At 43.8% G+C, this 26,643-nt stretch overlaps 1 protein-coding gene across 1 annotated transcript in view; it reads left to right on the plus strand.

Annotated features, from left to right (window-relative positions):
• The first annotated feature begins 2,889 nt into the window (after positions 1–2,889).
• STARD9 (StAR related lipid transfer domain containing 9) overlaps positions 2,890–26,643 on the plus strand; it is a 145,470-nt gene continuing 121,716 nt past the window's right edge. Inside the window, exons 1-4 of the mRNA XM_036736691.1 lie at positions 2,890–2,910; positions 5,429–5,456; positions 7,241–7,308; positions 9,499–9,615. Of these exons, the coding sequence (XP_036592586.1) occupies positions 2,890–2,910; positions 5,429–5,456; positions 7,241–7,308; positions 9,499–9,615 (234 nt within the window). The remainder of the gene's footprint in view (positions 2,911–5,428; positions 5,457–7,240; positions 7,309–9,498; positions 9,616–26,643) is intronic.

Below are 26,643 nucleotides of genomic sequence, written 5' to 3' on the forward strand. Positions count from 1 at the left end.
TTCAGGTCAATGCTCTGTCTCGTGCCCTTTTTGTTATTTGCTGGGGTATGTGTTTGAGATATGGAGTGACCTCTTATGTCACCATCTTAACCAGAAGGCCCATTATTTACTGTTGCTGTAACAGATCCAGGGACTAAGAGGGAGAATATCGTCTGAGTTAGGGAGCTAAATGAACAGGGTCCAGGAGGAGCAGGGTGAGGAGAACCACAGAGGGAGGAGCCCTTGAAGATTTGGCTGACATTTGCCGAATGCAAAGAATCAGTCTGAAGCCACTTCATCGAGGATGCTAGGTGTCCCCCATCCCTGCACATGCTCATCAGAAGGCTGAGCCACTGTGACTTGGACATGCTGCTAATCTGATGGCAGACTGGAAGGATAGGGTTGGAGATTAGTGAGGAGAAAATTTGGCACTTGGCCAGATGTGAGAGGTGAGGAGAGGAAAGACACAAAGATAACTGAGATTTTGGTCATGAGAAACTGGGGGAATGGTGGTGCTTCTGAAAGGTATGGCGGAGTCAGAAGAAGGAGATTCTGAGGGAACGACAACAAGTTCAGTTTTGGACACATCGACCTGGAAATTCGGGTTCTTTCTTTTAGTAGATGTGTAGTCTGCTACTTTGGAGATGTGGGCCTGGAGGTCAGGAGACAGGGCCTTGGCTGGTGATACAGATTTGGCAGAGTCATCTACCCAGACATGACGTGGGAGTGAATGAGATTACCGAGGGAGCAAACGTGGAGAGACAAGAGGAGAATGCCAAGGACGAGAAATAAGTAAAGGAGATAGAGGAGGAGTGTTAGAGAGGAAAAAAAAAAACACACAGGACCTGTCATGTGGCAAGGGAGGAGAAAGAGAGAGAGAGAAAGAGACAGAGACAGAAAATGAGGGAGAGGCAGAGAGAGAGAGAGAGAGAGAGAGAGAGAGAAGAGGAGAATGCCAAGGACAAAAAGTAAGTAAAGGAGATAGAGGAGGAGTGTTAGAGAGGAAAAAAAAACACAGGACCTGTTATGTGGCAAGGGAGGAGAAAGAGAGAGAGAGAAAATGAGAGAGGCAGAAAGAGAGAGAGAGAAAGAGAAAGAGAGAGAGAAAGAGAGAGAGACAAGAGGAGAATGCCAAGGACGAGAAGTAAGTAAGGGAGATAGAGGAGGAGTGTTAGAGAGGAAAAAAAAAACACACACAGGACCTGTCGTATGGCAAGGGAGGAGAAAGAGACAGAGACAGAAAATGAGAGAGAGGCAGAGAGAGAGAGAGACAGATAGACAGAGAGACAGAGACTGAGAGATGGAGACACAGAGACAGAGAGAGACCCAGACAGAGACTGAGAGACAGACTGAGAGATGGAGACAGAGAGAGGGAGAGAGAGAGAGAGAAACAGACAGAGACAGGGGCATCGGGGAGAGAGAAACAGACAGACAGATACAGAGAGAGACAGAAACTGAGATGGAGACAGACAGACAGACAGAGAGTAGAAGGAAGAGCTGGTCTTCAGGGTCAAATACTGTAGAGAGGTCAAGGGAGGATAAAAACTTTAAAGAAAATGTTATTGGATTTGTGAAGAGATAGTGAATGGCCTCTAGATCTAAACAGAACAGTGGGTTGGGATCCAGACTTCAGAAGTAGAGGCAGCAAGTGGAAACTGCTTTCCCCACCCCCACCCCCTAGTCCCCTCAGCAAGTACCTGCTTATTAGAACTGGCCCCCAGCAAAAATGACTGACAGGTCAGTTTTTGGGCACTTCTACTCATTAAACATTCCTCCCCTTCACTAGATCCCAAAGTCTTGCTCATTTCCTGTTGCCTCTCTAGGCTGTGTACCACATTCTGTTTTGTTGCACCTTTCACTTCACCCTATTCAGAATTTTCAAAATTTACCCTAATTTGAAATTCCAAATTGAGACTGTATCCCATTCTTCTAGGGACTTGTACCCAGAAAGGCTGTCTGACAGAAGAGAAGTATTGTCAACAAATTGACTCTAATATGTGAAAGGGTCAACCTTTCTCAGAGTTTTGCATTTGAGGTAAATTTCAGATACTAATAGCAGACAGGTAGAAAGTATAGAGAGGCTTTCCCAACATTAATCAGGCAGTCAGTAAACATTTATTAAGCACCTACTATGTGCCTGGCACTGTGCAAAGTGCTGGGGTTACAAGGAAAGAGAAAAGACAGTCCCTACCTTTGAGGAGCTATGTAGGGCCGTGGCTTATTATGCTTAGGCAGGAAATAAGGCATTCCCTTAAGGGGACCACTTTAAGCCAAGCTGCTTCAGCTTTCCTGTGGAGGCTGGCTGCTGTGGAATTGCCTGGGTTTTATTAATTTCCTATTTCTCTATACTGCTTGACTTAAACCACCAGCCTAGAATCATCTCAAGGATATTTTTCAGTCAATCAATCAATCAAATATTTATTAAGTATGGCAGGCACTATGTTGGGCACAAAATGAAACAGTCCCTGCTCCCTGGAAGCTGAAGCTTATGTTCTAATGGGAACATCAAGAAGAAGATGTGTGTGAATACATACATGTACAGAATGTATTCATACATATATATAATGTGCATCACAGATGTGTACACATGTATGTAGTATGCTTATATACACGTAGATATCTAATTATCTAAATACATATGCAGGACAAATATAAAGAGGATATGTACAAATAAGATAGTTCAGTTCAGGGTAGTTTGGAAGGAAGAACACTAGTAGGTGAAGGGGTCAGCAAAGGCTTCATGTAAGAGGGTCATGTTTGAGCTCTGGCTCGAGGGAAGAGAGGAATCCTATGGGGGTTGAAGTGAGGAGGGAACATCTTCTAGGAATGGGGCACAGAGCCCCCATACAAAGGCAAAGAAGGCAGATGGAGTATCCTGTGTGAGAAACATCAGAGTGCAGGAGACGAGGAATGTCCAAAGACATTGGAAAGGTAGGTTGGGGTCAGGTAGCACGGGACTCTAGAACCTAACCAGGGATGGGCTACCTGCAGCCTGGAGGCCACATGTGGCTTTCTTGGTCCTTGGGTGTGGCCTTTTGACAGAACACATCCTTTTATTAAGGGGATTTGTTCTGTGAAGTTTGGATTCGGTCACAGGGCCACACTTGAGGACCTAGAGGGGATTTGTCCTGTGAAGTTTAGATTCAGTCACAGAGCCACACTTGAGGACCTAGAGGGCCACATGTGGCCTCAAGGCTGCAGGTTCCCCACCCCTGAGCTAAACAGACGATTTTATACTTGATTCTAGATGTAATAGGAAGACTACTGGAGTTAATCATTAATAGTAATAGTGATAATATAATAGAGTTTATATAGTGCCTGCTGTGTGCCAGACATCATGCTAAATGCTTTACGGATGTCTCATTTGATCCTCATGACTTGGGGAGTAGGTGCTATCATTATCCCTGCTGTTACAGTTGACGAAACTGAAGCAAAAAGGTTGAATGACTAGCTCAAAGTCACACAGCTAGTAAATAAGAATAGCTAACATTTATCCAGCACCATGTGGCCGGCGCTGTGCTAAGCATCTTAGAGATACTATCTCATTTAATTCTCAACAACCTGGGAGGTTGCCATCATTATTCCTATTTTACAGATAAGCCAACGGAGGCAAACTGAGGTTAAGCGACCTGCCCAAGGTCATGCCGCTAGGAAGTGTCTATGCTTGGACTTGAACTCAGGTCTTCCCAACTCCAGGCTCAGCTCTCTAATCACTGCTTTATTGCTACTTCTCGTTTATTGAGTAGGGTTGTCTGCACTTAAGGAAAATCATTCTGGTAGAAATGTGGAGAATAGACTGAAGTGAGGAGAGACTGGAGGCAGGGAGACCAGTGAGGAGGCTTGTTGCGATAGTCTAGGTAAGGGAGTGGTGAGAGCTGGAATGAAGATGGTGGCTGAGTGAGAAGCAGGGGGGGTCAGGTACAAGAGAGATTGTGAAGCTGGAAGTGGCAGAACTTGGCAACTGATCGGATATGTGGAATGAGGGAGAGTGGGAGTCCAGGTTAATGCCAAGGTGAGCCTGACCTTCAGATGAGGATCAAGTGAGATATTTCTAAAGTACTTAGCATGGTGCCTGGCACATAGTAGGTGCTATAGAAATGTTAGCTATAAATTTACTCCTCCTCCTCCTCTTACTACTACTACTACTGCTACGACTACTACCACCACTACCACTACGACTACCACTACCACTCCTACTACTACTACTAGAAAATGGTAGTTCCCTCTATAGAAATTCAGAAGTTTTGAAGAGGGGTAGATTTATGGAGGAAAGACAATGAATTTGGTTTTGGACATACCGAGTTCAGAACTGCTTGTATTCCAAGGGTAGTCGGTGGGTTGACATGGTGTTCCCTGGATGTGGACAGGAGGGTGGCAAGTATATTGCCCTCCCTCTAGTCTTCCACTTCTACACGGATTTGTGATTAACATCACCTCTGCTGCTCAGGTTTAGGGAGGCTGGGGTATGTCTGGTGGTGTGATTCCCAATGGGAGTAGGTCTCAGGTTTATTTAGTTAGTGGATTTAAAAAAAATTTTTTTTAAGCCAAGAAGCTGCTCTTGCCCATCAGCTACTGGTGCGAATGTGACCGGAGTTTCAGATTCCAATCAGATTAATGATTACCCTGTGGTCATGTGGCCATGAGGAAACCCTTAGTGTGACATAAATAGAGAAGGGTGCCAGGAAACTCTAGGGGACTTGCAAATGTTATTACTCAGAAGTGGGAAGAGTTATACCCCAAGCCTATATTCCAGCCTTACTTAGGTTAAAATCTCCCATCTGGCAAAAAATTTCCTTCTATTTTCCCCAGCCTCTCTGGGATCAGACAGTAAGAGCTTGAAGGTGGACACAACCAGATGCAGAGTTCTGTTTTGACTTGCAATAAAACTTGTAACTCTTCACAGCCTAATTTCTCTAAAGTCTAGTCCAACAGCCTTCAGTTCCAGGTCTGGGATAATTTGCATGGAAGGAAGGAAGAAAATGCATTTATTAAGCGCCTACTACATGCTAGGCACTATGCTAAGTACTTTGCAAATATCTCATTTGATCCTCACAATAACCCCGGGAGGTAGGTGCTATTATTTCCCCCGTTTTACAAATGAAGAAACTGAGGCAGGTCAGGTGACTTACCCAGGGTCATATAGCCAGTAAATGTCTGAGGCCGGATTTGAACTTAGGTCTCCCTGACTCCAGGACTAGAGTCCTGTCTACTGTACTACCAGCTGCGTGGCACTTTCAGTGGCAATGTTGGGCTCTCTGACACACAAGCCTGTCTTTTTTTTTTCTTTAACACAGATATTTTCCCAGTAATACTTTGTGTTCGATTGTTTTAGACCATGAGGATGTCTGAAGACTCAAAGTTGTAGGCAGCCCCAAAGGGCAATGAAATGACACACAGTGGGTGGAAGTAGGCTGTCACGTGTTTCTACGGACGACCCATACACAAAAAGCGTATTGTAAGGATGTTATCTAGGAAGGGTATTTTTAGAAAAGGAAATATGTTGCTTATATGGCAAGAGGGTGATAATACGTGGACATCCTGCATGTTTCATTAGTGTCCGTGAAATGCAAAAAGGACCCAAGAGAAAGGCCTTCAGTACGTTGGGTGGATAGTCTGCAAGGGGTCCATGAAAGGCCTTCAGTACGTTGGGTGGATAGTCTGCAAGGGGTCCATGAAAAGCCTTCAGTACGTTGGGTAGATAGTCTGCAAGGGGTCCATGAAAGGCCTTCAGTACGTTGGGTAGATAGTCTGCAAGGGGTCCATGAAAGGCCTTCAGTACGTTGGGTAGATAGTCTGCAAGGGGTCTGTGGGAAGCCGTGGATAAGGACTGCCGAGGAAGAGATGGGATGGGTCGGTTGCAATCTTTACCGAGGGAGAGAGAGACAATCTTTCCACTTGAGTAAGATCATTCACATAAGGAGTAGGTGTTTAAAATGTTAGATTTTCTCCACTTTCACTCTAGTTCTGAGTATACACGTGGCACAAAGAAGAGTCCAGTCCTTGGGATTCTGTTATTGTTGTTCAGTCATTTCAGTTGTGTGTGGTTCTTCATGACCCCATTTGGGGTTTTCTTTGCAAAGATATTGGAGTGGTTTGCCATTTTCTTCTCCATTTTACAGATGAGGAAACTGAGGCAGACAGGGTGAAGTGACTCGCCCAGGGTCACACAGCTAGTAAGTGTCTGAGGTCAGATTTGAACTCAAGAAGATGAGTCTTCCTAACTCCAGGCCGGACATTCTATCCACATAGATTCTACCAAACCAAGCTTCACTTGGGCAGCTGGGTGGAGCAGTGGATAGTGCACAGGGCCTGCTATCAGGAAGACTTGAGTTCAAATTTGGCATCAGATACTTACTTGCTGGGCAAGTCGCTTCACCCTGTCTGCCTCAGTTTCCTTATCTGTAAAATGGAGAAGAAAATGGCAAACCGCTCCAATATCTTTGCAAAGAAAACCCCAAATGGGGTCACCAAGAATCAGACATCACTAAAACGACTCAACAACAACGACAAAACCAAACTCCACATCTGTGGCCAGAGATACGCTTGGGTCAGCTGACTACGGTGACCTTGATGCAGATTTTGGGAGCAGGTCTAGTACTGGCATGTTGGGACTAAACTCAGTGTTATCATTCCGTGACTGCACCAGCCAAGGTCTTAAAAAAGCAGGACAGATTCTGAGTATCTTGGTTTTATCTCTGGTGTGAGTCGGCACAAAGAGATGGAGTTGGAAAGCAGGCCCTCGGCTGTCCTGGTGGAGAGGTAACCTTTTTGCTACCAGCAGTGACTATGGCCTTAGGTAACTGTGAATCACTGTGATAGCCTGGTAGCTTGCCAGTAGGGAGGGAACATTATACAATGGAGTCCGAGGATCTGGGTTCAGATTCAGCTTTACTATCAGTGTGACTTTGGCCAAGTCACCTAACTCCCCTGGGCCTCTGTTTCCTCATCTGTAAAATGAGAGGGTTGGATTAGTTGGCTCCAAAGACCTCTCTCTGGCATTCAGTCTATGATCATCCTGTGTTTCCACGCCATTGCTTTTGTCCTGGTCTTAATGCAACAATCTTGGGACTGGTAGGAGTGTCAGTGGCAATCTATTCTTGTGGGTGGTCTGGGTGGGTCATAGCTTCTCAGAGAATCACTTGTGTCCAGCTAACCTTGGAGACTCGGAGAGGAACACCCAGGGGCTTGTGTAGCTTCCCTACTCTCAAGAAAAGTCGCTAACACTTTGGCCTCACATAATTTTGTTATCTTCTTTCCAGAGAGATCGCAAATGGGGGAAGAATCATTATAGAAATTGATGACAAAGTGGCCAAAATAAAGAATTTAAAGGTAAGCTTAGGATTTTTTTTCCTAGTTCTTTTTTTTAAACCATGGTAAAATCTATGTTGTTTCAGGAACTTTTGAGCTGGGGGAGTGTGTGTTTTGGGGATGTCTGGGAGGATTGGAGTTGGTCCAGGAGCTTGGTGCATTGGGGAAGAGGGGGAAGACCTTGAGCCAACAATACAGCAAATAGAAAAATGAAACAGGAAGGACAGACTGGGGATATGCTCTCACTGGCATGAGCTCCTCAAAATAGGTAGCTGTGAAAATGTGGAGTGTAGCTCCCTGGAAGATAAACATGAAGATAATTTCCCTCCTCTATTTCGCTCCCAAGGGACTAGTTCCTGTGTTAATCCTTTGACCAGGATCAAGATTTCAGCTCAGTAATTGGTCTTGGTCCTCATGTCACAATCTAATGGATGGGATATCTGAACTGTTGTCTCCTCATTTGAGAGCCTTAGTATGGAGGACTTCAGGACCCAGAAGAGAGTTATTAGCCTGAGTCTTGGCACATCCTCCTCCCAGGCTCTGGCTCAGTTTTGAGTCACAGTGGGGACAAGCATAAGGATACTTCCTTCCCCTCCCTTTGGCTGGTTTCCTTTCTCCCCTTCCCCAGCTTTTTTCACTCAGATTCTTCAGGGGTGGGTGGAAGGGAAGGGTAAGAGAGGGTGGTAAGGGGCAGGGAGGGGAAGAATCCCAGGAAGCACAGATGGGCAATATTTGAAATTGGTCTTGTGACTGGACATCCTGGGTGTCTGTCCCTTGGGTGGTACTCTGTATCTCTGGAGGCCAAGGAAGCTGATTGCCATCAGTACCTGCTTATGAGCCCCACAGATGCATTAGCTTCCTAGTTAAGCCTATGTTGGGATCCATTTCCTATTGGCATGGCATGCTCTGCTAAGAGATAAATGGCCTGTGAGCTTGCCAAACTCTCAAGGGGAGCTCCCTAGGACAGAGTCACCCTTTATTCCCTGCTGTGTCTTTGTTTATAGCTCAAGTTGCCTGATTACTTCAGCTGTTTTGTTCAGAGAGCTCATATTTTTGGTTCCTAAGGACGAATCTTGGCCAAGATCAGAACCTTATCCCCTCAACCACCTCCCTGGCTGGGTGCTTGCCTGAGGCCAGACAGATTCTATTCCTATAGACTCCATTATTCATAATTATGTCTAATTGCTTGTAAGTACATAGTACCTAGTGCCAGAGACAAACTGTTTGCCTAGAGCCTCAACCTAAGTTACTTGAGGGCAATGACTGTCTGTAGTAGGGCCATAGATTTAGGGTTGGAAGACACCTTAGATAGAGACTATTGAATCTAACCTCATGTAGCTATTAAATGTTTGAGGTAGGATTCAAATTTGGGTCCTCCTGATTCTAAGCCCCATGTACTATCCTCAGTACCACCTAGATATTTAATTTTTGTCTTTGTCTTTTTAGTACCAATGCCTGGTATGCAGTAGGTACTTAAATATTAATGATTCTGATATGAATGAAAACTCACTCTCCAGTTGCTGATGGAGGTCACTTCAGTCCTTCTCCTCTCCTAGGAGATTGAGTCTGAACTGGGATGGGTTTGAAGGGTTGAGTGAGTTCTGGACTCCAGAAGCAAACCTTCTGGGTAGGTGAACTAGTTCTGACTCTTGCCTCTAAGCTCAGCTTTTAGTTCTCTTGGGTCAGAAGGATCCCCCTTGGAACCTTCAAAAGAGCATGATGGGGGCAGCTAGGTGGCGCAGTGAGTACAACACTGGCCCTGGAGTCAGGAGGACCTGAGTTCAAATGTGGCCTCAAACACTTGACACACTTACTAGCTGTGTGACCTTGGGCAAGTCACTTAACCCCAATTGCCCTTCCTTCCCCCCCTCAAAAAAAAAAAGCATGATGAAGTTGTTGCAAAGTGAGGAGTCTCCAGTAGCAAGACAGCTAACTCACTCTCAGAGATCCACAGCCCATATTTATTGGGAAAATTATTGGGTTTGTAGGTATCCAGGATGGGCACCTTTCTTTTCCTGGGAAGAAAATGGGTAGATTGTCACAGGGAGGGGGACACATAAGTAGCTGTATTTGACAAATGGAGTGGGGTGAGATCATAAACATGGCCAAGGTCCAATTCAGGGCCCCTTGGCCATAGCAAAGGGTCATGTTGACTAGGAGCAGGAACTGCGATGATGATGACTCCCTGCTATGTCTTTGTGTGGCCTATAGGTGGACAGCCGGTCAGATGGCCCTGGAGGCTCAAGGGAGAAGGTTGTGGCATTTGGCTTTGATTACTGCTACTGGTCAGTCGACCCAGAGGACCCCCAGTATGCATCCCAGGATGTGGTGAGTATCACTCGTCCAGCTTTCCTTCTCTCATCCTCATTTCTCATCCCTCGATTGTTGCTTATTGGGAAATGGTGAGATTCTTTCTGTGACAATGTGCTGATGACATTTCAGCAGATGTGGCCGTAGTGGTTGGGGAAGGGCTCAAGGACTGACCCATTGAGAAGGTGAAAAGAGGATCCTTGGCCTAGGAGAGAAGCAAGATTTAGGAACTTGGCTGTTACTGGTTTAGTTCTGAGCTGGGGCAAAGTCCATAGGAACGCAAGTCAGAGTAGGTAGTATCTTGTACGTGTTGTTTTCTCTACGTAGAATGTAAGCTTCTTGAAGGCAAGAACTGTTTCATTTTTATTGTTGAGTTTCTGGCTCCAAGAACGGTGCCTAGCACATAGTAGGTGCTTAATAAGTGCTTGTTGATTAAATTGCTGAACAAAGGTTTAGATCAGCTTGCCTCATGCGTGGCCTTGGATTGTACAAAAGACACAGGAATCTGCATCATTAGGTTCTTGTTTGAGTTCCTGAGATAAGTGTAAGAGGTTTGGTATAAGTGTGATTTGGTAGCCTGGGGCTCTGATAGTATGATGCCATTTTTTTTTTGGAGGGGAGAAGGCAGGGCAACTGGGGTTAAGTGACTTGTCCAAGGTCACACAGCTAGGAAGTGTGTCAAGTGCCTGAGGCCGGATTTGAACTCAGGTCCTCCTGACTCCAGGGCCAGTGCGCTACTCACTGGGCCACCTAGCTACCCGAGTATGACACTATTGATCATTAACGTTTTGAATTTGAAGAGGACCAAGGTTTTCCCAAAAGTAGCGGTTAATAATTCCATATCACTGGCAAAGTCCATATGAATACAAATTAGAGTAAGCGGCATCTTGTGTATGTCATTTTTCCTAGGTAGAATGTAAGCTTCTTGAAGGCAAGAACTGTTTCATTTTTATTCTTGAATCTCTGGCTTCAAGAACAGGGCCTAGCACATAGTAGGTGTTTAATAAGTGATGTGGTCTTTCAGGGAGTTTCTGAGGTCCTGCTAAAGGCAGGTCTGAGTGAATGGGCTCATCATAATATGTATGTCATTGGGCCAGCTAGGTGGTGCAGTGAGCAGAGCACTGGCCCTGGAGTCAGGAGGACCTGAGTTCAAATTTGGCCTCAGACACTTGACACACTAGCTGTGTGACCTTGGGCAAGTCACTTAACCCCAATTGTCCTGCCTTTCCCTCTGCAAAAAAAAAAACCAAACCAAGTAATACGTATGTCATTGAAGTGCTCTTATGTGTAGGAGCCGTATTATTTTCTAGGCCCAGAGTAGTGGTTAGCTCAGTAACTGGTAAATAATGCCAAAATCCAGTGGTGTGCTGTATGTAACTAGCTCATGAGAGCTGATTATTAAATTTTTAGTATAAGCATTTACACTTCAGAAATCGGTAAATAGTATAAATAATGATTTATTATTTTGGTGATTGTCTAGATTTAAGAAAGTGGAGAAGATGTTAATGATAAAGATTAAACTTTAAGGCATTGGGCATACATTTTTTTCCCCAGAGAGCCAATTGTTAAACATTTACCAGGGGCAGCTAGATGGCGCAGTGAGTAGAGCACCATCCCTGGAGTCAGGAGGACCTGAGTTCAAATCCAGCCTCAGACACTTGACACATGTACTAGCTGTGTGACCTTGGGCAAGTCACTTAACCCCAATTGCCCTGCCTTCCCCCCTGCAAAAAAAAAACCAAACCAAAAAACCATTTACTGGCATGTCACTGCCAAAATCACAAATCTAGTACCACTGTGGGCAGCTAGTTCTGTTCTCTTTGGTAGCCACAAATTTCATCTTTGCCAAGCAACATGTATGTGCTTGACCATGAAATGGACCACGTGAGAGAGTGTGGATGCAGATATGCAAGTCCATTCTTTTTTTTTTTTTTGGAACGGGGAAGGCAGGGCAATTTGGGTTAAGTGACTCACCCAAGGTCACACAGCTAGTAAGTGTGTCAAGTGTCTGAGGCCGGATTTGAACTCAGGTCCTCCCTCGTCCAGGGCCGTGCTCTTGCTAGTCCATTCTTATGCTGTTTCCCCTGATAGAAGCTGTGCTCTCTGGGGGGTTGGGGGGTGGGGGTGGCTGTCTAGCTTTTGTCTTTGTTATCTCCAGTGCATAGCAGAGCACTTTGTACACAGTAGGTATTTAACAAATGTTTGCCGATCCAAAATGACCAATCATGATTCCAAAGACCACAGAGGTGAAGGGAAGTCGAGTGATTTGCCACAAGTGACAGAGGCAGCATGGAGTAGTGAACAGAGTCCTGTATTTGGACTCAGAAACACGTGGGTTCACATCCTGCCTCAGACCCTAAATAGCTGTGTATTCCTGGGCTAGTCATTTAACCTCTCTCAGCCTCAGTTTCTTCATCTACAAATGAAAGGGTGGGCTTATGATGGCCTCTAGGTCCCCTTCATGCTCTAAGATCCTGTGCTCCATAATACAGGTAGGTTTTAGAGGCAGAATTTGAACCCCGAGTCTTTGGACCCCAGAGCCAGTGTTTCTTCAACTGTAACATACTTTCTACTTTTGTGTCCACTTGTAGTGCCTTGCACAATATCTTACACAAATATTTATTTGTTAAATATCAATTTGGGCTCATCACCAGCATCAACAAAATTATTAAGTGTTTATTAAATTAAATAAACTTAGTGCAGAGCACTTTCTAGGGGATGAGACAAAGAATGAATAAGACATGATCTCTCACATCATGGAGTAGAGTTGGAAGTGGAGGAAGAAATAGTGTGAGAAACATGGTTTTGGGGATCACTGGACTTCCTAGGCAGGCCCAAAGTCCTGAGGAAGAACCCTGTGATAATCCCTAAGGAAGGCTGTGCAGACCACAGGACTCCCCAAGGAAGACCAAGTGGCAGCCCTCTTAACACTGCAGTGCAGATCACAGAACTCCCCAAGGCAGGAACAGGAAGTAAGCCCGAGATAAGCTTCTGCTGCTCATTGCTTTCCTTTCCTTAACCTTAGGAAAACCCATGTGATTTGCCCATTCTTACCCAAAGAACTCAGGACCAGAGTGGGCAGAGGAAGGCATTTATCACGCTCCTCGAGATAGCTGGTGTAGTGCTCACAGAAACACTCACACTGATACAGCTGCAGGACTGGGGTAACCATTCCCTCCACTCCCGCTAGAGTTATGGTTAGTTTATAATCTTTGTTTTTTACATAGTTTTCCTAGGTTATACAGTTTATACAGGTAGGATAATAAGGATACAGAAGCAAAAGTGAAGTTAATTAGATTTTCCTTGTCTTAGTTTAGGATTAAACTACATTCTTTTACTTCCCCTCCTTTCCCTCTTTAACATATGCAAATTATGCAAATCAGTAGGCCTGGATTCTTGACCAAGACCAGACCCTAGATAAGCTTGAACTGGTTCAAGCTATTTGGCCTCTCTAATTCCCCTAACTGCCTTCTCAAAAAGCATGCGCATGCGTACAAGCCTCTGACCCACCTTGAGGCCTGGTTTCTGCTAAAGCTGGGGTAGGGGAGGGGGGAAGCACACCTTTAGTTCTGTGGAAACAAAACTCCTCCTCCCACTTCTTACAGATAGTGACAGACAGATGTACAATGTTCAGACCCTCGCCTTTTTTCCTCCCCTCCTCCTGGCCAGATTTTAATGCTTCTTTCCACTTTGAATTTATCAACCAATATTTATTAAATGCTTACCATGTGTCCGGCACTATGCGATTTATCTTTGTATATGTGTACTGCCTGGATATAATATGTTCCTTGAGGGAAGGGTTTTTTGGTTTCTATCACTGTATCCCCTTTGCCTGGGACAATGTCTTGCTAGACATTGAGGGAGCTGAATAAATGCGTGCTGAATTGGATTGAATCCTCTCCCCTTTTCTTTGGGAGCTGTCTCTATTCCCTTGCCCTCCTTTTTAGTAATTTCCCTTTAAACCTTCCCCGCACTGAACCCTTCCTTCTTATTAAGGAAAACACACAGTGACTGCTTCTAACTCTGACCGTGAATATCCCATTACACATCCATGGTCTTCCACCTTTCTACTGAGAGGAGGCTGATAGGTTTCATTATCAGTTCTTCAGAGGTTGACTGTCCTTTAGTGCTGTGATGGAGTCATTGTATACGTGATTTTCTTGGTTCCTCGTTCTTCAACACTTAATGCAAAGATGCCAGCATTTCTCTGAATTTCTCTATTTGTCGTTTTTTTAAAGCACGGTAAAATAAAGTTGTATGTGATATAATCAGTTGTTCAGTCATTTTTCAAGTCATGTTCGACCCTTCATGACCCCTTTTGGGGTTTTCTTGGCAGAGATACTAGAGTGGTTTGCCATTTCCTTCTCCAGTTCATTTTATAGATGAGGAAACTGAGGCAAACAGGGTTAAGTGACTTACCCAGGGTCACACAGCTATTACGTGTCTGAGGTCAGATTTGAACTCACGAAGAGGAGGCTTCCTGATTCTAAGCCCAGTGTTCTATCCTTTTTGCTACCCAGTTTTATTTTCCTACCTTCAGAAACCTCCCATTTTAATTATTGGAGACCACAGATATAGGAGAGTTCAGTCACTGGGGGGGGTCTTTAGGGTACCATTACAAGGAAGATGGCCCTTCCCATGCCAGCCTGGTGGGATCTGGTCACATGGGTGTCCGCCTGGGGCTATTAAGGATAAGGGTTCTGAGTCTCATATAGTCAGCTCCCTCCTCTGGTGCATGGTGGTGGGATCTCAGCAAATGGTTTCCTCATCAGCCCTTCTGCATGTCTCTATTTTCATTAACTTCCTCTCCGGTTGGCTCTTTCTTCACTATCTACAAACATGATTAGGTCTCACCAAAACCCAAAACCTTTCCCTTTACCCTGCTCTCTTCTCAAGCTTTGACCTGATCTCATCGACCCCTGCCTTTCACTACTAAACTAGAAGCCTCCGCTTTCTGACCCCCCCCTTCACTCCTCGGCCCCTTTCGATCTGGAATCTTACTCCACCACGCTGAAAGCTGCCTTCCCAAAGACCGCCAGTGATTTCTTAATTGCTGAATCTGATGACTTTTTCAGCTGCTGCAGATGTGATTTACCACCCCCTCTTTTTGGATACTCTCTCTTCCATTGGCTTCTGAGACTATTTTTAAGTAACATCTCTCCCTCGATCTACAGTCTCATATTTCTAGAAGCCTTCTGGACATCTCCACTTGAACGACTTGCCAGCCCCTCAAACTCTACGTGTCCTAAATCTATAGCACAATGGATAGACTTTGGAGTTAGAAGAGAAATGGGTTCAAATCTCTTCTCCCACGCATACTATATGTGACCCTGGGCAAGTCACCTTACCTTTTCCAAACTTCAGTATTCTCATTTGTAAAATGAAGTATAGGAATCCTACAGAGTTCATCCCTAAAGATATGGATAGGCTGGACAGATGCTGCCAATGGACAATAAGGTGGGCCCACTTTGTATTTCCTTGCGTATAGAATACAATAGGACGGAATCAAATTGAATAGTAGTAAGTGGTAAGTAGATTGATTGTGTTTGTCCTTTGTCATGACATCAAGGAAATAAATGATGACATGACTTGCAGTTGACTTTGATTTGAGTGAGGGAGGGCTGTGCAAGGTCACCAGCCTCACTTTCTCCTCCAGAGCCATCTGGTTACAGTGGCCTGATATTCACCATGACCACTGGAGATGGCCCAGGATGCATTGGGAGACCCTGGCTTTTTTAGGCTAAGGTCTTTTCAGGTTCTCACTTTGAGTGAGGTAAAGCCCATTCAGTGAATAGGTCTCTTTAAGAAGTTAATCAAGGGGCTGCTAGGTGGCGCAGTGGGTAGAGCACAGGCCCTGGAGTCAAGAGGACCTGAGTTCAAATATGACCTCAGTTGACATACTGTGTGACCTTGGGCAAGTCACTTAACCCCAATTGCCCTGCCAAAAACAAAACAAACAAACAAAAAGAAGTTAATCAAAAACTCTTAAATAAAAAAAAAACCCTTAAATCAAAAACGAAAAAAAAAAAAATCCCACTGGGAGGGGAAGACCTTCAGGGTTCCTGGCCAAAAGAAAAAACAGTTACTATTTGGTATTTACATTCACTCTGTGCTAGGAGGGCCTCAATCTATGAGCTCCAGAGTGAGGTGAGTTTAAGGCTTATTGAGAAAGAAATCGAGCTAGTAAACCCGAAGTTAAGGAAGAAGCCTTCAGCCATGGAGAAGTACCTTCAGAGGATGGGAGGGGAGGGGAGAAATGGACTGATAAGAAAGGAAGGCAGATAGATAAGCAGATAGATAGTTAGAAAGAAAACGTGTCTGTGTTTCACCCTCTGAAGCCCTCACTTGATCATCTATCTCTACTGGCTCTTAGAGCTTATCTCTTCTCTCTTCTGTGGCTTTACTCCTTGAGAAAGCCATCTATAATCAATGCTTTCACTTCTTTCCCTCTCACTCCATAGTCTAGCTTCTGGAAGTCACTATATTTTTAAAGTTTTTCATTCCAAGCAGGTTGGAGATTCTGAATATTTGGTATAGTGACATCATTAAAAACATTGTTCTCAAGGGTGGTATCTTTTGTTTTGTTTTTGTTTTGGATCAATGTTGTTTCCAGGAGATTATGACTATAGTTTTGTCAGTAAAAATTCTCAGTTTCCAGTCCAGTTTTTTTTTTTTTGCTTAATTCTTTTTTTAAAATCAATTAATTTATTTTTAGTTTTCAACATTCACTTTTATAAGATTTTGAGTTCTAAATATTCCCCCATTCCCCTTCCCCCTCCCCAAGATGGCATGCAATTTGATACAGGCTATACATGTACAATCATGTTAAACATATTTCCACATTAGTCATATTGTAAAAGAAGAATCAGAACAGAAGGGAAAAAACATGAGAAATGAAAAACCAAAAAAGGGAGAAAATAGCATGCTTCGATCTGTATTCAGACTCCTTAGTTCTTTCTCTGGTTGTGGATAGCATTTTCCATCATGACTCTTTTTTTTTGCTTAATTCTTAAAGGGTATCTTGAGCTCTGTGTTTGTCCTATTGGGATTTGTTGTTTCTTATCTTATGAAAGATGATGAGATTCTGAGGCATCATTCCAGCCACCAGGTTGTGTGTGTACTAGTTATACAGTGGGTCCTAAATTTTAGCAAACCTGCAAGTGATAAGTTGCACAGTTTCTAGTTTTCTTGTGTAATTGGCATCGATGAATAAATCCAGACTCCTTGGGGATCATCTTTCTATAATTTCAAGTGGCAATGACCTGGTCTTGAACTGCTACCATAAACCTCTCTTGTTTCTGAAAATATATCTTTATGACTCAGCCATTAGTCTGACTTTCCTTTGTCAACATATTGTTGGTCGAGTTCCTGTAAATGTAACCCGTGGAGGCTGTTTTGAGTTCACTATTAAATTTTAACCATTTCATGGGCTGCACCCCGAGTTGGTGAGCCACTTTTGATTGTTATTCGGCCATTTCAGTCGTTTTTCAGTCGGGGCTGATTCTTCGTGACCTCATTTGGTGTTTTCTCGGCAGAGATATTGGATTGATTTACCATTTCCTTCTCCAGTTCATTTTACAGATGAGGAAACTGAGGCAAACAGGGTTAAGTGACTTGCTCAGGGTCACACAGCTAGTAAGTATCTGAGGCCAAATTTGAACTCAGGTCTTCCTCACTCCAGGCCCAGCACTCTGTCCAATGTGCCACCTACCTGCCCCAACACATCCAGTAGCACGTACCTATTATCAACCTTTCATATTGTTTTGTGACGTTTAGGCACCTGTTTTTTTTCCAGAAGTATTTCTCTAAATTTTAAATTTTAAATTCATCATTGGTTCTGTGAATATCTACTGATCATCTTCCTCCTTTTTAACAAGGAAGCTTTCATCTTTCTCTAGCTGCCTTAATATTATCTCATTCTTCTAATCTTTTTTCTTTCTTTTTTTTTGGTTTTTTGTTTTGTTTTTTGGAAGGGAGAAGGGAAGGCAATTGGGGTTAAGTGACTTGCTCAAGGCCACACAACTAGTAAGTGTGTCAAGTGTCAGAGGTTGGAATTGAACTCAGGTCCTTCTGACTCCAGGACCACCTAGCTGCCTCCCTTCTCATCTTTTTTAATGGGGTTCAGATAGAAATGATCCTGGGACCAGTCACTATCCACCTATCATTATTTTATATTTAATGTTTTAGAGGTTGTTGCCCAGGTAGATAAAATAACAGAGGATCAATGGATGGCGCAGTGAATAGAGCTCTGGTCCTGGAGTCAGGAAGACTCATCTTTCTGAGTTCAAATCTGGCCTCAGACGTTTACTAGCTTTGTGACCCTGGGCAAGTCACTTAACACTGTCTTAGCTTCCTCATCTGTAAAATGAAAAGGAGGAGGACATAGCAAACCATTCCCTTATCTCTGCCAAGAAAACCCTGAATGGGGTCATAAAAAGTTGGACGTGACTAAAAAAAAATGCTAAACAACTGACTAAACTATGTTCCACTCACTGTGCTAAGATTTTATGTAGGAGGGATGGCAAGGCAGCAGTTTGTCTAGAAAAGATCTCAGAGTTTTTCAGATGGGTAAACTCAATATGAACTAAGTAGTGTGATGGAGAAGCAAGAATATTAATATGATTTTAAGGTATCATTTTTAGAGGCGTGGTATCCAGGAGAGTATGTGTATGTGTGTGTATGTGTGATCTGTTGTACATGTTAATTGTTATAATAATAATAATTTTAAATGTTACAGTATTTCTCTATGAACCTGTGTGTCTGTAAAGTTGTTTGTTAAATCTCTTGAGGATTTTTAGGCATTATTAAGAATTATATATATTATGTGAACTTGTGAAAAGAAGTTCTGTGCATCCAGAAGTTCTTGGGGTTATATTCATCTGTCACTAGCACGTCCTGGGGGATTGTTTCAACAATCCAGCTAGCACCTTCTGTAGGGGTGCAAGATCCACCCACAGCCAGCACCCGGAAAGCTGCCAACAGCATAGGTTCTTTTGATCTGCTTAATTAAGGAAAGCAAGGTGAAGGGGTTTGACAAGCTTACTTTAATTCAGCATACAAATATCATTCACTTAGTTCAGAGGAAAACGCCAGCATCCTGGACTTCAGAACAAAATACAAACAAATTACAAACATCAACAGACAGACCTTGTCTGATTCAAATCCCAATACACAGTTACCAGAGTTCAACAAAGTCTCAGCATCCGGGTTTACAAGCTGGAGGGCTCCTTAGCTACAGCTGCCCAGAGTCTCCTCATCAACACCATCTCCAGAGCCCTTAAACAAATTACAAACAGACAGACCCAATACAATTCATAGTTACCAACATCTAGGTTCAGCCCGGGAGATCAGAACAAGGGCTGGCCCAGTCACGCACCACCACTGCTGTGGGTAAGAGAGCTCCAAGGAACAGACAGCCAACCCCTGGTTTTTATATCTTTTTCAGCATCAGGGGTGAGTCACACATGCAGCTCACCCATGTGACCTAGAATCGTCACAGAGAGGCTGACTTAAACCCACTTGGTCTAAAAGCCTCTGCTGTCCCAGACATGTAAACTAGGCCCTCCCTGGAGTTGGCCCCACCTTGGGCCCCACCTTAGTTGCCAATCCACACCCACTAAGGTTTTACACCTAATAGGGGTTTGGGCCTGGGGCTTAGCACCTAGTAAGGCTCAGTGGGAACTCAAAAGGGAACAAAAGCCAAACTATTCAAGGGCACTTGTTGAACTAAATGCTAAGGAGCCCATTTTGCTTACTGACACAGGGATGTGTTCTGCATCTGGCGGAATCGTAGCCCAGAACAGTTTAGCTGTGGCCCACTTACTCTGGAATAGCCTTCTATACTGCCCGGTCCATTTTCTCCCGTTGGTGAGTTCTTCTAGGAGCCTCTATTTTGTGGAATAGTAGAGAATGACTTGGCTTCATTCTCCTCTGGGCCCAGTTCCAGACTTCCTCAGTACTTCAAAACAATGCACCAGTGCTTCACCCCACATCCCCACCCTCTTCCTCTTTTTAAGTTCCCTTTTGTGTGTAATTTTTCCACTTTAGAAAGTAAGCTTCTTGAGGGCAGGGAGCTGTCTTCCTTTTTGCTTGTATTTTCATCTCTTTGCTAGCACCAGAGGTTCCCAAAGCAGACAATACCAGTCCCTGGGGAGTGCTGGAATGATGGAAGCAGGGGAGTAGTAGCCTTGGGTGCAATTGGGGGGCACTGAATAAAAATAAGGGGGTGATGGAAAGCATAAAGAAAGAAGAGAAGAAAATTTTGAAAAATCGTACCTGTTTCATCTGTTGTGTAACAAAGTTAAAGTTGTAGTAATTACATTATTTTCCAAATAAACACAAAATGCAAATTGCAACCTATCAGTGGTCAAGTCGGCTGACAGGTCTTAATAAACAAGTGTTGGCAGGCCAGGGTTGCGTGTTGTCCAGAAGTCCAGCATGCATTGGCAGGAATATGTGTGTGGAGTGACTTATTTACAATATGATACTATATGGTTAGTATGATGCAATATTGCATCATCAAAATTTCAATGCAGGAAAAAACCCCACAAATTTACAATAAATTATTAAATTTTAAGATGCATCATTTAAAAATGTATAAAAATATATTTCATATATCTTTTAAATGATGCAAATTTTTAAAAAAGTTAAAGGGTTAAAGAAAGTAGATTTCCAGGGGGGTGCTGAGTAATTTTTTTAAAGGGGCAGTAAGCCAAATAAGTTAGGCAACTTCTGGCTAGCATAATGCTTGGTGTGTAGTAATAAGTCCCTCCCTTCCTCCCTTCTTCCTTTCTTCTAAAGCTAGTAGGATCCTTAGAGGTCAGATGAAGAATCCTAGACAGGTTAAGTCACTGCCTAAGGCTCATACTCATACAGTGAATGCCAGAACTGGGATTCAGACTCAGGTCTCCAGGCTTTTTCCCCCCTTCTCTTTGTTGTGATCCTCTTGTCTTTCCTTCACTGTTTTGCCTTGTAGGTGGTAAATACATTAGAACCAAAATGTAGCGACCTCTAGCCCAATTTAAAGGTTCAAGTCTCTCTATTCCCTTTCTTTTATAATGTGAAGCTTTCTGCTTGTAGCCATCCTCTGTCTGCAGAAGTATGACATAATTGTGAGGCTGCTTGTGCGTACAGTTATCTCTTCCACATCAAGACTTGCCCCATTGTGGTTTCAATATGTCACTGGTCAGCACAAGAAATTCAGTGGGAATTTTGGGGGAGTTTTGTGGAAGTCACAGACACAGGAAAAGTTTAGAAACTTGGAAATGCATAAAATATATGTATAGTATTATATATTATCAACATATTTTGCTGTTTATTACCATGATAATTCAGGCTTCTTCTCTGGTATGAAGGGAAGGCCAAAAAATGTTATGCAGATTTTCCAGATTGTGAGGACACTGTGCCCCCAAACCCCACCCATTGTGGAAGGGATAACTGTATAAGGGTGAATGTACTTTGGTCCTCACCAAAGGTCTCTTCTCTGACCTTTTGGGAAGTCCAGGCAGGTTCAGACTTGCCTTATGGTCCCACCTGTGAATGAGGTATGAGGCTATTTGAGCTTGTTGCCATTTGGCTGCCATCTTGGTGGGAGGAGTGAAGCTAAGGGAGATGGAATTGTAGTTCAGCCCTATGGGGCTGCCTTTAAGTTTATTTGGGAATGAGAAGGAAGAGCACACTGATTACAACATAGCCACGGCCACTTTAAAGTTCTCTGGCCTTAACCAGAAGCAAGGATGGCCCCTGGATCCACAGAGAAAGTATGCTGCTCTATGTATAAGTGGAATTACTGTGTACATGCCAACCCTGGACATCTCAGGGGAAAAGACTGCAGGAAAAAAATAGAGAATATAATAGTGAGGCCATGGGGAGGGGAAATTTATAAACAGGATTGTCCCTAATTTGAGATTTAATGGAAAGATCAAATGGGATACAGGCAGGAAATCTGTTCTAAGAGATAAAACCAAGGTCTCTTGAGGTTTATTTCAGCTGATGTAATTAACAGTCTGAGGCTTCCCCTTATGCAACTAGAGAATCTGTATTACTCTTAATGAGCAAGGGGAGTTAAGACAAGAACCTAGGAAGGAAGGGAACCCCCATAACCCTCTGGGTGTATGGAGTGTATGTCAGGGATTGCCTGATTGTAATAGAGCTTGTATCCTCTTTGTCAGATGTCAAACAGAGATCTGACCCACCCTGCTCTTATCCTGTGGGAATAAAGTCTGGATTTTGTCCCTGAAGTCCTGATGCTTTAAGAGGGGCAGAATTTGAATGTGCTTTTCCCCTAAAGAAAATCTCCCAGTTGTCCCCTGTGTTGGAAACATTGCCTCTCCATGCAGAACGTGGAATGGAAGTTGGGATGCCAGAAAACAGATCTTGGTAGTACTTTCCCTCAAATCCCACTGGATTAGAACTGGAGACCACAGAAAAGTTAGGGTAAAATAGGGCTGAAACTCTTAAATCATAATAAGTTATAATTATAAATCATAATAAATTAAATGGGGTTTACTTCTCCAGTCAGAAGGCAGCCCCTTTTCAGTGGAGAGGAGCATTCTCATGGGGAGTGGTGCCTCATGATGTTGGGGTTTAGACTGTGGGAAACCCCTTGAACCCTACCCTGAATGTTTCCACTTAATATGGCTTTTCATGCCCAAATAGCCTAGCCTAGCCTTCCGTTGTCTGGTTGGCTCTGGATTATCTTCTGGCTGTTTCCCACCCTTGATCCTGATCAAAATATCTGTACCCTAGCTCTATTACCCTAGCCCTCTTATTGTCTGTCATCTCCAGGTAGCCTTCAGCTATTTCCCACCCTGGAGTCTGACCTCACCCCAGTCACCCCATGTCTGCTCTAAACCCCTCCTCTAGTCATCCCAGATTACTCAAGACCACCCCTTAATCCCTCTCACAGTCTTTCTGTATATGAATCTCATCTTGCTTCCATGAAGGTGCCCAGATTCGATCTAGCTCAGTAAATTGAATCTGGCCCGCTTGTGAAAACAGGCATCAGAAATGGTGAGATTTCTTAAGACAACCCAATATGGCAAATCTTTAATAAACTTTGTCTTTTTCCTTGGCTGAGAAGACTTGAGTCAAATTCATTCTTGGGGTCTCAAGCACCTCTCAACCCCAAACCTCCTCAGTGACATAGGTGGTGGTCTCTGACTTGAGTCATTGCTGGATCTCTGATCCTGAAGCCAGAGGGAGAAGATGAATGACTTAGGTTTCATCCCATATCCCCTGATGTACAGGTACCCCCAGCACCACACAGTAAACTTTATAACTCCCTAAGAGCAGTGGGAAACTCAAGTTCTCTAATTTTTAGGGCTAAGTATGAACCCCCTAATTCTGTTCGAGTACAGAATCCTCTTTTTCTTAGTTCTTCATCCCTGGGACTATTCCTGATATGAGAAGAGCTGTGTGATATTGCCTGAGAAAGCATGTTATTATGCCTCATTGCCTCCAAGGCAAAGAAGTGTTAGACCACAAGCAAGCTCAGATGCTGTCCAGAGACATCAGTGCTATAGACCACTGTTCTAGACCATGGTTCTCTTCTTTCAATTTACTGGGGTTTTTTTTTTTGTTTGTTTCTTTAAATGTACTTTTTGTTACTAGGGAAGGTTTTCTTGATGGTGGGAGTAATTGGAAAGAGAAAATCATGTCAAAAAAGCATCAGTAAATAATTATAAAATAAATAGAACACTGAACTAGAGTATCCAAGCTGCAGGAGTTTTTTCTTTGACCTTGTACTTTTGGGAGTCTCAGGCTGTTTGCAGAATTACCTGTTGATGTGCTTTTTGTTTTGTGAGGTTCAAAATTTTTTCTTTCTCATATTTAACTGTGCTCTGGGGTGATGCATCTTCAGAGCCAGAGCACGAGACTCGGTGGTATGCTGGAACCAGCTCTCGGTGGTATGCTGGAACCAGCTCTCGAGAGCTGATTATTAAATTTCCCATGTGAGTGTTTCCACCTCAGAGATCAGCAAATGCTACCAGGGCTCGATTTATTGATTTGTTGATGTCAAGAATTAAGAAAGTGATGCAGAAAATGTTAATAATGAAGATTAAACTTAAAAATATATTATGCATACATTTTTTTCTTGTCTACCTTCTCATCTCATCAGCTCCCCTGAGTTCAGTTTTCAGCTCTATGTAGATGCTCCTGATGGGGTTTAGACTGTGGGAATCCCCTTGGACCCCAAGAGAATTTGGGTCCTATTTGTTTGATGGGGGAATGATGAGGGCACAGTCTCTGGGAACCCCTCGAACCTGATCAAAATATCTATACCCTAGCTCTGTTACCCCAGCCCTCTATTGTCTGTTATGTGTCCACACAGCCTTCAGCTATTTCCCACCCTGGAGTCTGACCTCATCTCAGTCCCATCAAGCTCATCCTTAGACTCCTCAAGTCCCTTCCTAAAGCCCTCCTCTAGTCACCCCAGACCACCCCTCAATCCCTCCCACAATCTTTGTGTCTATAATCTCTATCTTGCCTCCATTAAGGCTCTCAGATTCAATCTAGCTCAGTAGATTGAATCTGGCCTGCTTGTGAAAACAGGCATCACAAAGGGTGGGATTTCTTAAGACAACCCATTATGGCAAACCCTTAATAAACTTTGTCTTTTCCCTTGGCTGAGAAGGCTTGAGTCGAATTCTTTTGGCAGGACCAGGCATTTTGGTACTTTGGAGTGTCGAGCACCCCTCAACACCAAACCTCTTCACTTCCACTCAGGTCGACATATCCAGCTTTCTCTGAGCTCTAGCTGTCTCTATTGGATATTTCAACTGGATGTCCTATAGGCATCTCGAACTCAACATGTCCAGAATGAACCTCATCTTTTCTGTAAAATCAACTGTTCTTCTGAACTTCCCTGTTTCTGTAGAATTGTTGTACCGACGGCGAGCAAGACACGTCACACAGTGTAAGTTTTAATTGGAGAATTTATTAGCCAGTGACCGTCCGGGGCATAAGCAACCCAAATCAGAATGGCCCTGCACAGAGCTCAAGGGAAAACATTTATGCAGAAATCAAGGTGCAGTGGTTTATTATCTCTTGAAACTTATAGGCCGGGTCACAAGGTCCAGGGGAACAGGATCCAAGACCCTGACAGTTCAAAGACCCTGACAGGTTATCTTTGGTGGGATAATCTTATCTGTTGACATGCCTTGGAGCAGTCAGGGACATTTGCTAAATGCCAAATGGCAAGGTCTAAGTCCATTCTTTCTTATGCAAAGTGGGGGTTTCATCAGGGGCTGTGGGGCAGGGGTCTTCTGTCAAGGGCTGGTAGTCAGCAATAACTGGAGAAGTATCACAGAATCACTATCCTCCTGATCACCAAGATTGAAGGGTCATCCTCATTTCTTCCCTCGTCTTCACCCCCATCCAGTCAGCTACCACATGGGCCTTTCTACCATCACTTCTCTTGGACCTCTCCCCTCTTCTCTGCTCTATCCAGTTCAGGATCTCATCACTTCTCTGACTTACTGCAGTAAGCTCCTATGGGTGTTCTCCCTTCCTCAGATCTCCTTCCTCTCTTATCCAAATGTCACACAGCAGCCAAAGGGATATTCCTAAGCATTGACATGACTGTATTACTCCTCTACTCAAAAATGCCAATGGCTGAATATTGGCTCTAGAATAAAATGCAAATTCTCCTGTGTCATACATAGAGAACCCTTTGCCATCTGGCTCCAGCCTTCTTTTCCAGGCTCATTTGTACATAGTGCCACTTCACACACTCTCATTTCAGATTCTTCATGTTATTTGTCACGTACAACATTTCATCTGCCACTTGAGAACCTGAAATGCATTCCCTCTTCTACTCTTGGTATCCCACTGAAGAGGTTTGGGGTTGAGGGGTGCTCAACACCCCAAAGTACCGACAGGCCGGGTCCTGCCAAAAGAATTCGACTGAAGCCTTCTCAGCCAAGGGAAAAGACAAAGTTTATTAAGGGTTTGCCATAATGGGTTGTCTTAAGAAATCCCACCCTTTGTGACGCCTGTTTTCACAAGCCCGGCCAGATTCAACCTACTGAGCTAGATTGAATGAGCACCTTCATGGAGGCAAGATGGAGATTATATACACAAAGACTGTGGGAGGGATTGAGGGGTGGTCTGGAGTGACTAGAGGAGGCTTCAGGGAGGGTCTTGAGGAGGAGTCAAATGAGGAGCTTGATGGGACTGAGATGAGGTCAGACTCCAGGGTGGGAAATAGCTGAAGGCCATATGGAAACATACAGGCAAATAGAGGGCTGGGATAACAGAGCTAGGGTATACATATTTTGATCAGGATTAAGGGTGAGAAATAGCTGAACCATAGAGGGCTAGCTAGGCAGAGACTTGGGCCCAATGATAATGCAAGGCCCATCGCCTTAGGGGATGGCCAGATCCAGTTGGAGGACTCAAGGAGAGTTCAAGGGGGCTCCCAGAGACTGTACTCCAGGTTCGAGGGGGTTCCCAGAGACTGTGCCCTCATCACCACCACCTCCCTTCTCCATTCCAAGTTCAGCTTAAATGCCAGTCTGTCCTTCTGTCCTTCCTTTCTTCCTTCCTTCCTTCCTTCCTTGCCTCCCTCCCTCCTTCCCTCCTCCCTTCCTTCTTTCCTTCTCTTCTTTCCTTCCTTCCTTCCCTCCTTCCTCTCTCCCTCTCTCTCACTCTCTTTCAGGCAATCGAGATTAAGTGACTTATCCAGGGTCAAACAACTAGTAAGTATCTGAGGACAGATTTAAACTCAAGTCTTGACCCCAGGGCTAATGCTCTATCTACTGTGCTACCTAGCTGCCCCACCTCTTTCAATCACGAATGTGGATTCTTCCCCTAGCCCACAATCACAATAACTATTCAAGACAAAAACATTTCCTTCAACGAAAAGTTTAAAAGATGATGAAGACTTACAGTATCTGATATCACGCTTCACTTATGTTTACTTTCTCTATTGTCTGTATTTGCTAATCTATGAACATGCTGTATCCCTCTGATGTATTGTAAACTCCTTGACTCTTCATGCCTGCTTATTGGTTGATTGATGATTTTAACTTATGACTAATCTTT

The sequence above is a fragment of the Trichosurus vulpecula genome, chromosome 8, assembly GCF_011100635.1.
Source record: "Trichosurus vulpecula isolate mTriVul1 chromosome 8, mTriVul1.pri, whole genome shotgun sequence".
NCBI lineage: Eukaryota > Metazoa > Chordata > Mammalia > Diprotodontia > Phalangeridae > Trichosurus > Trichosurus vulpecula.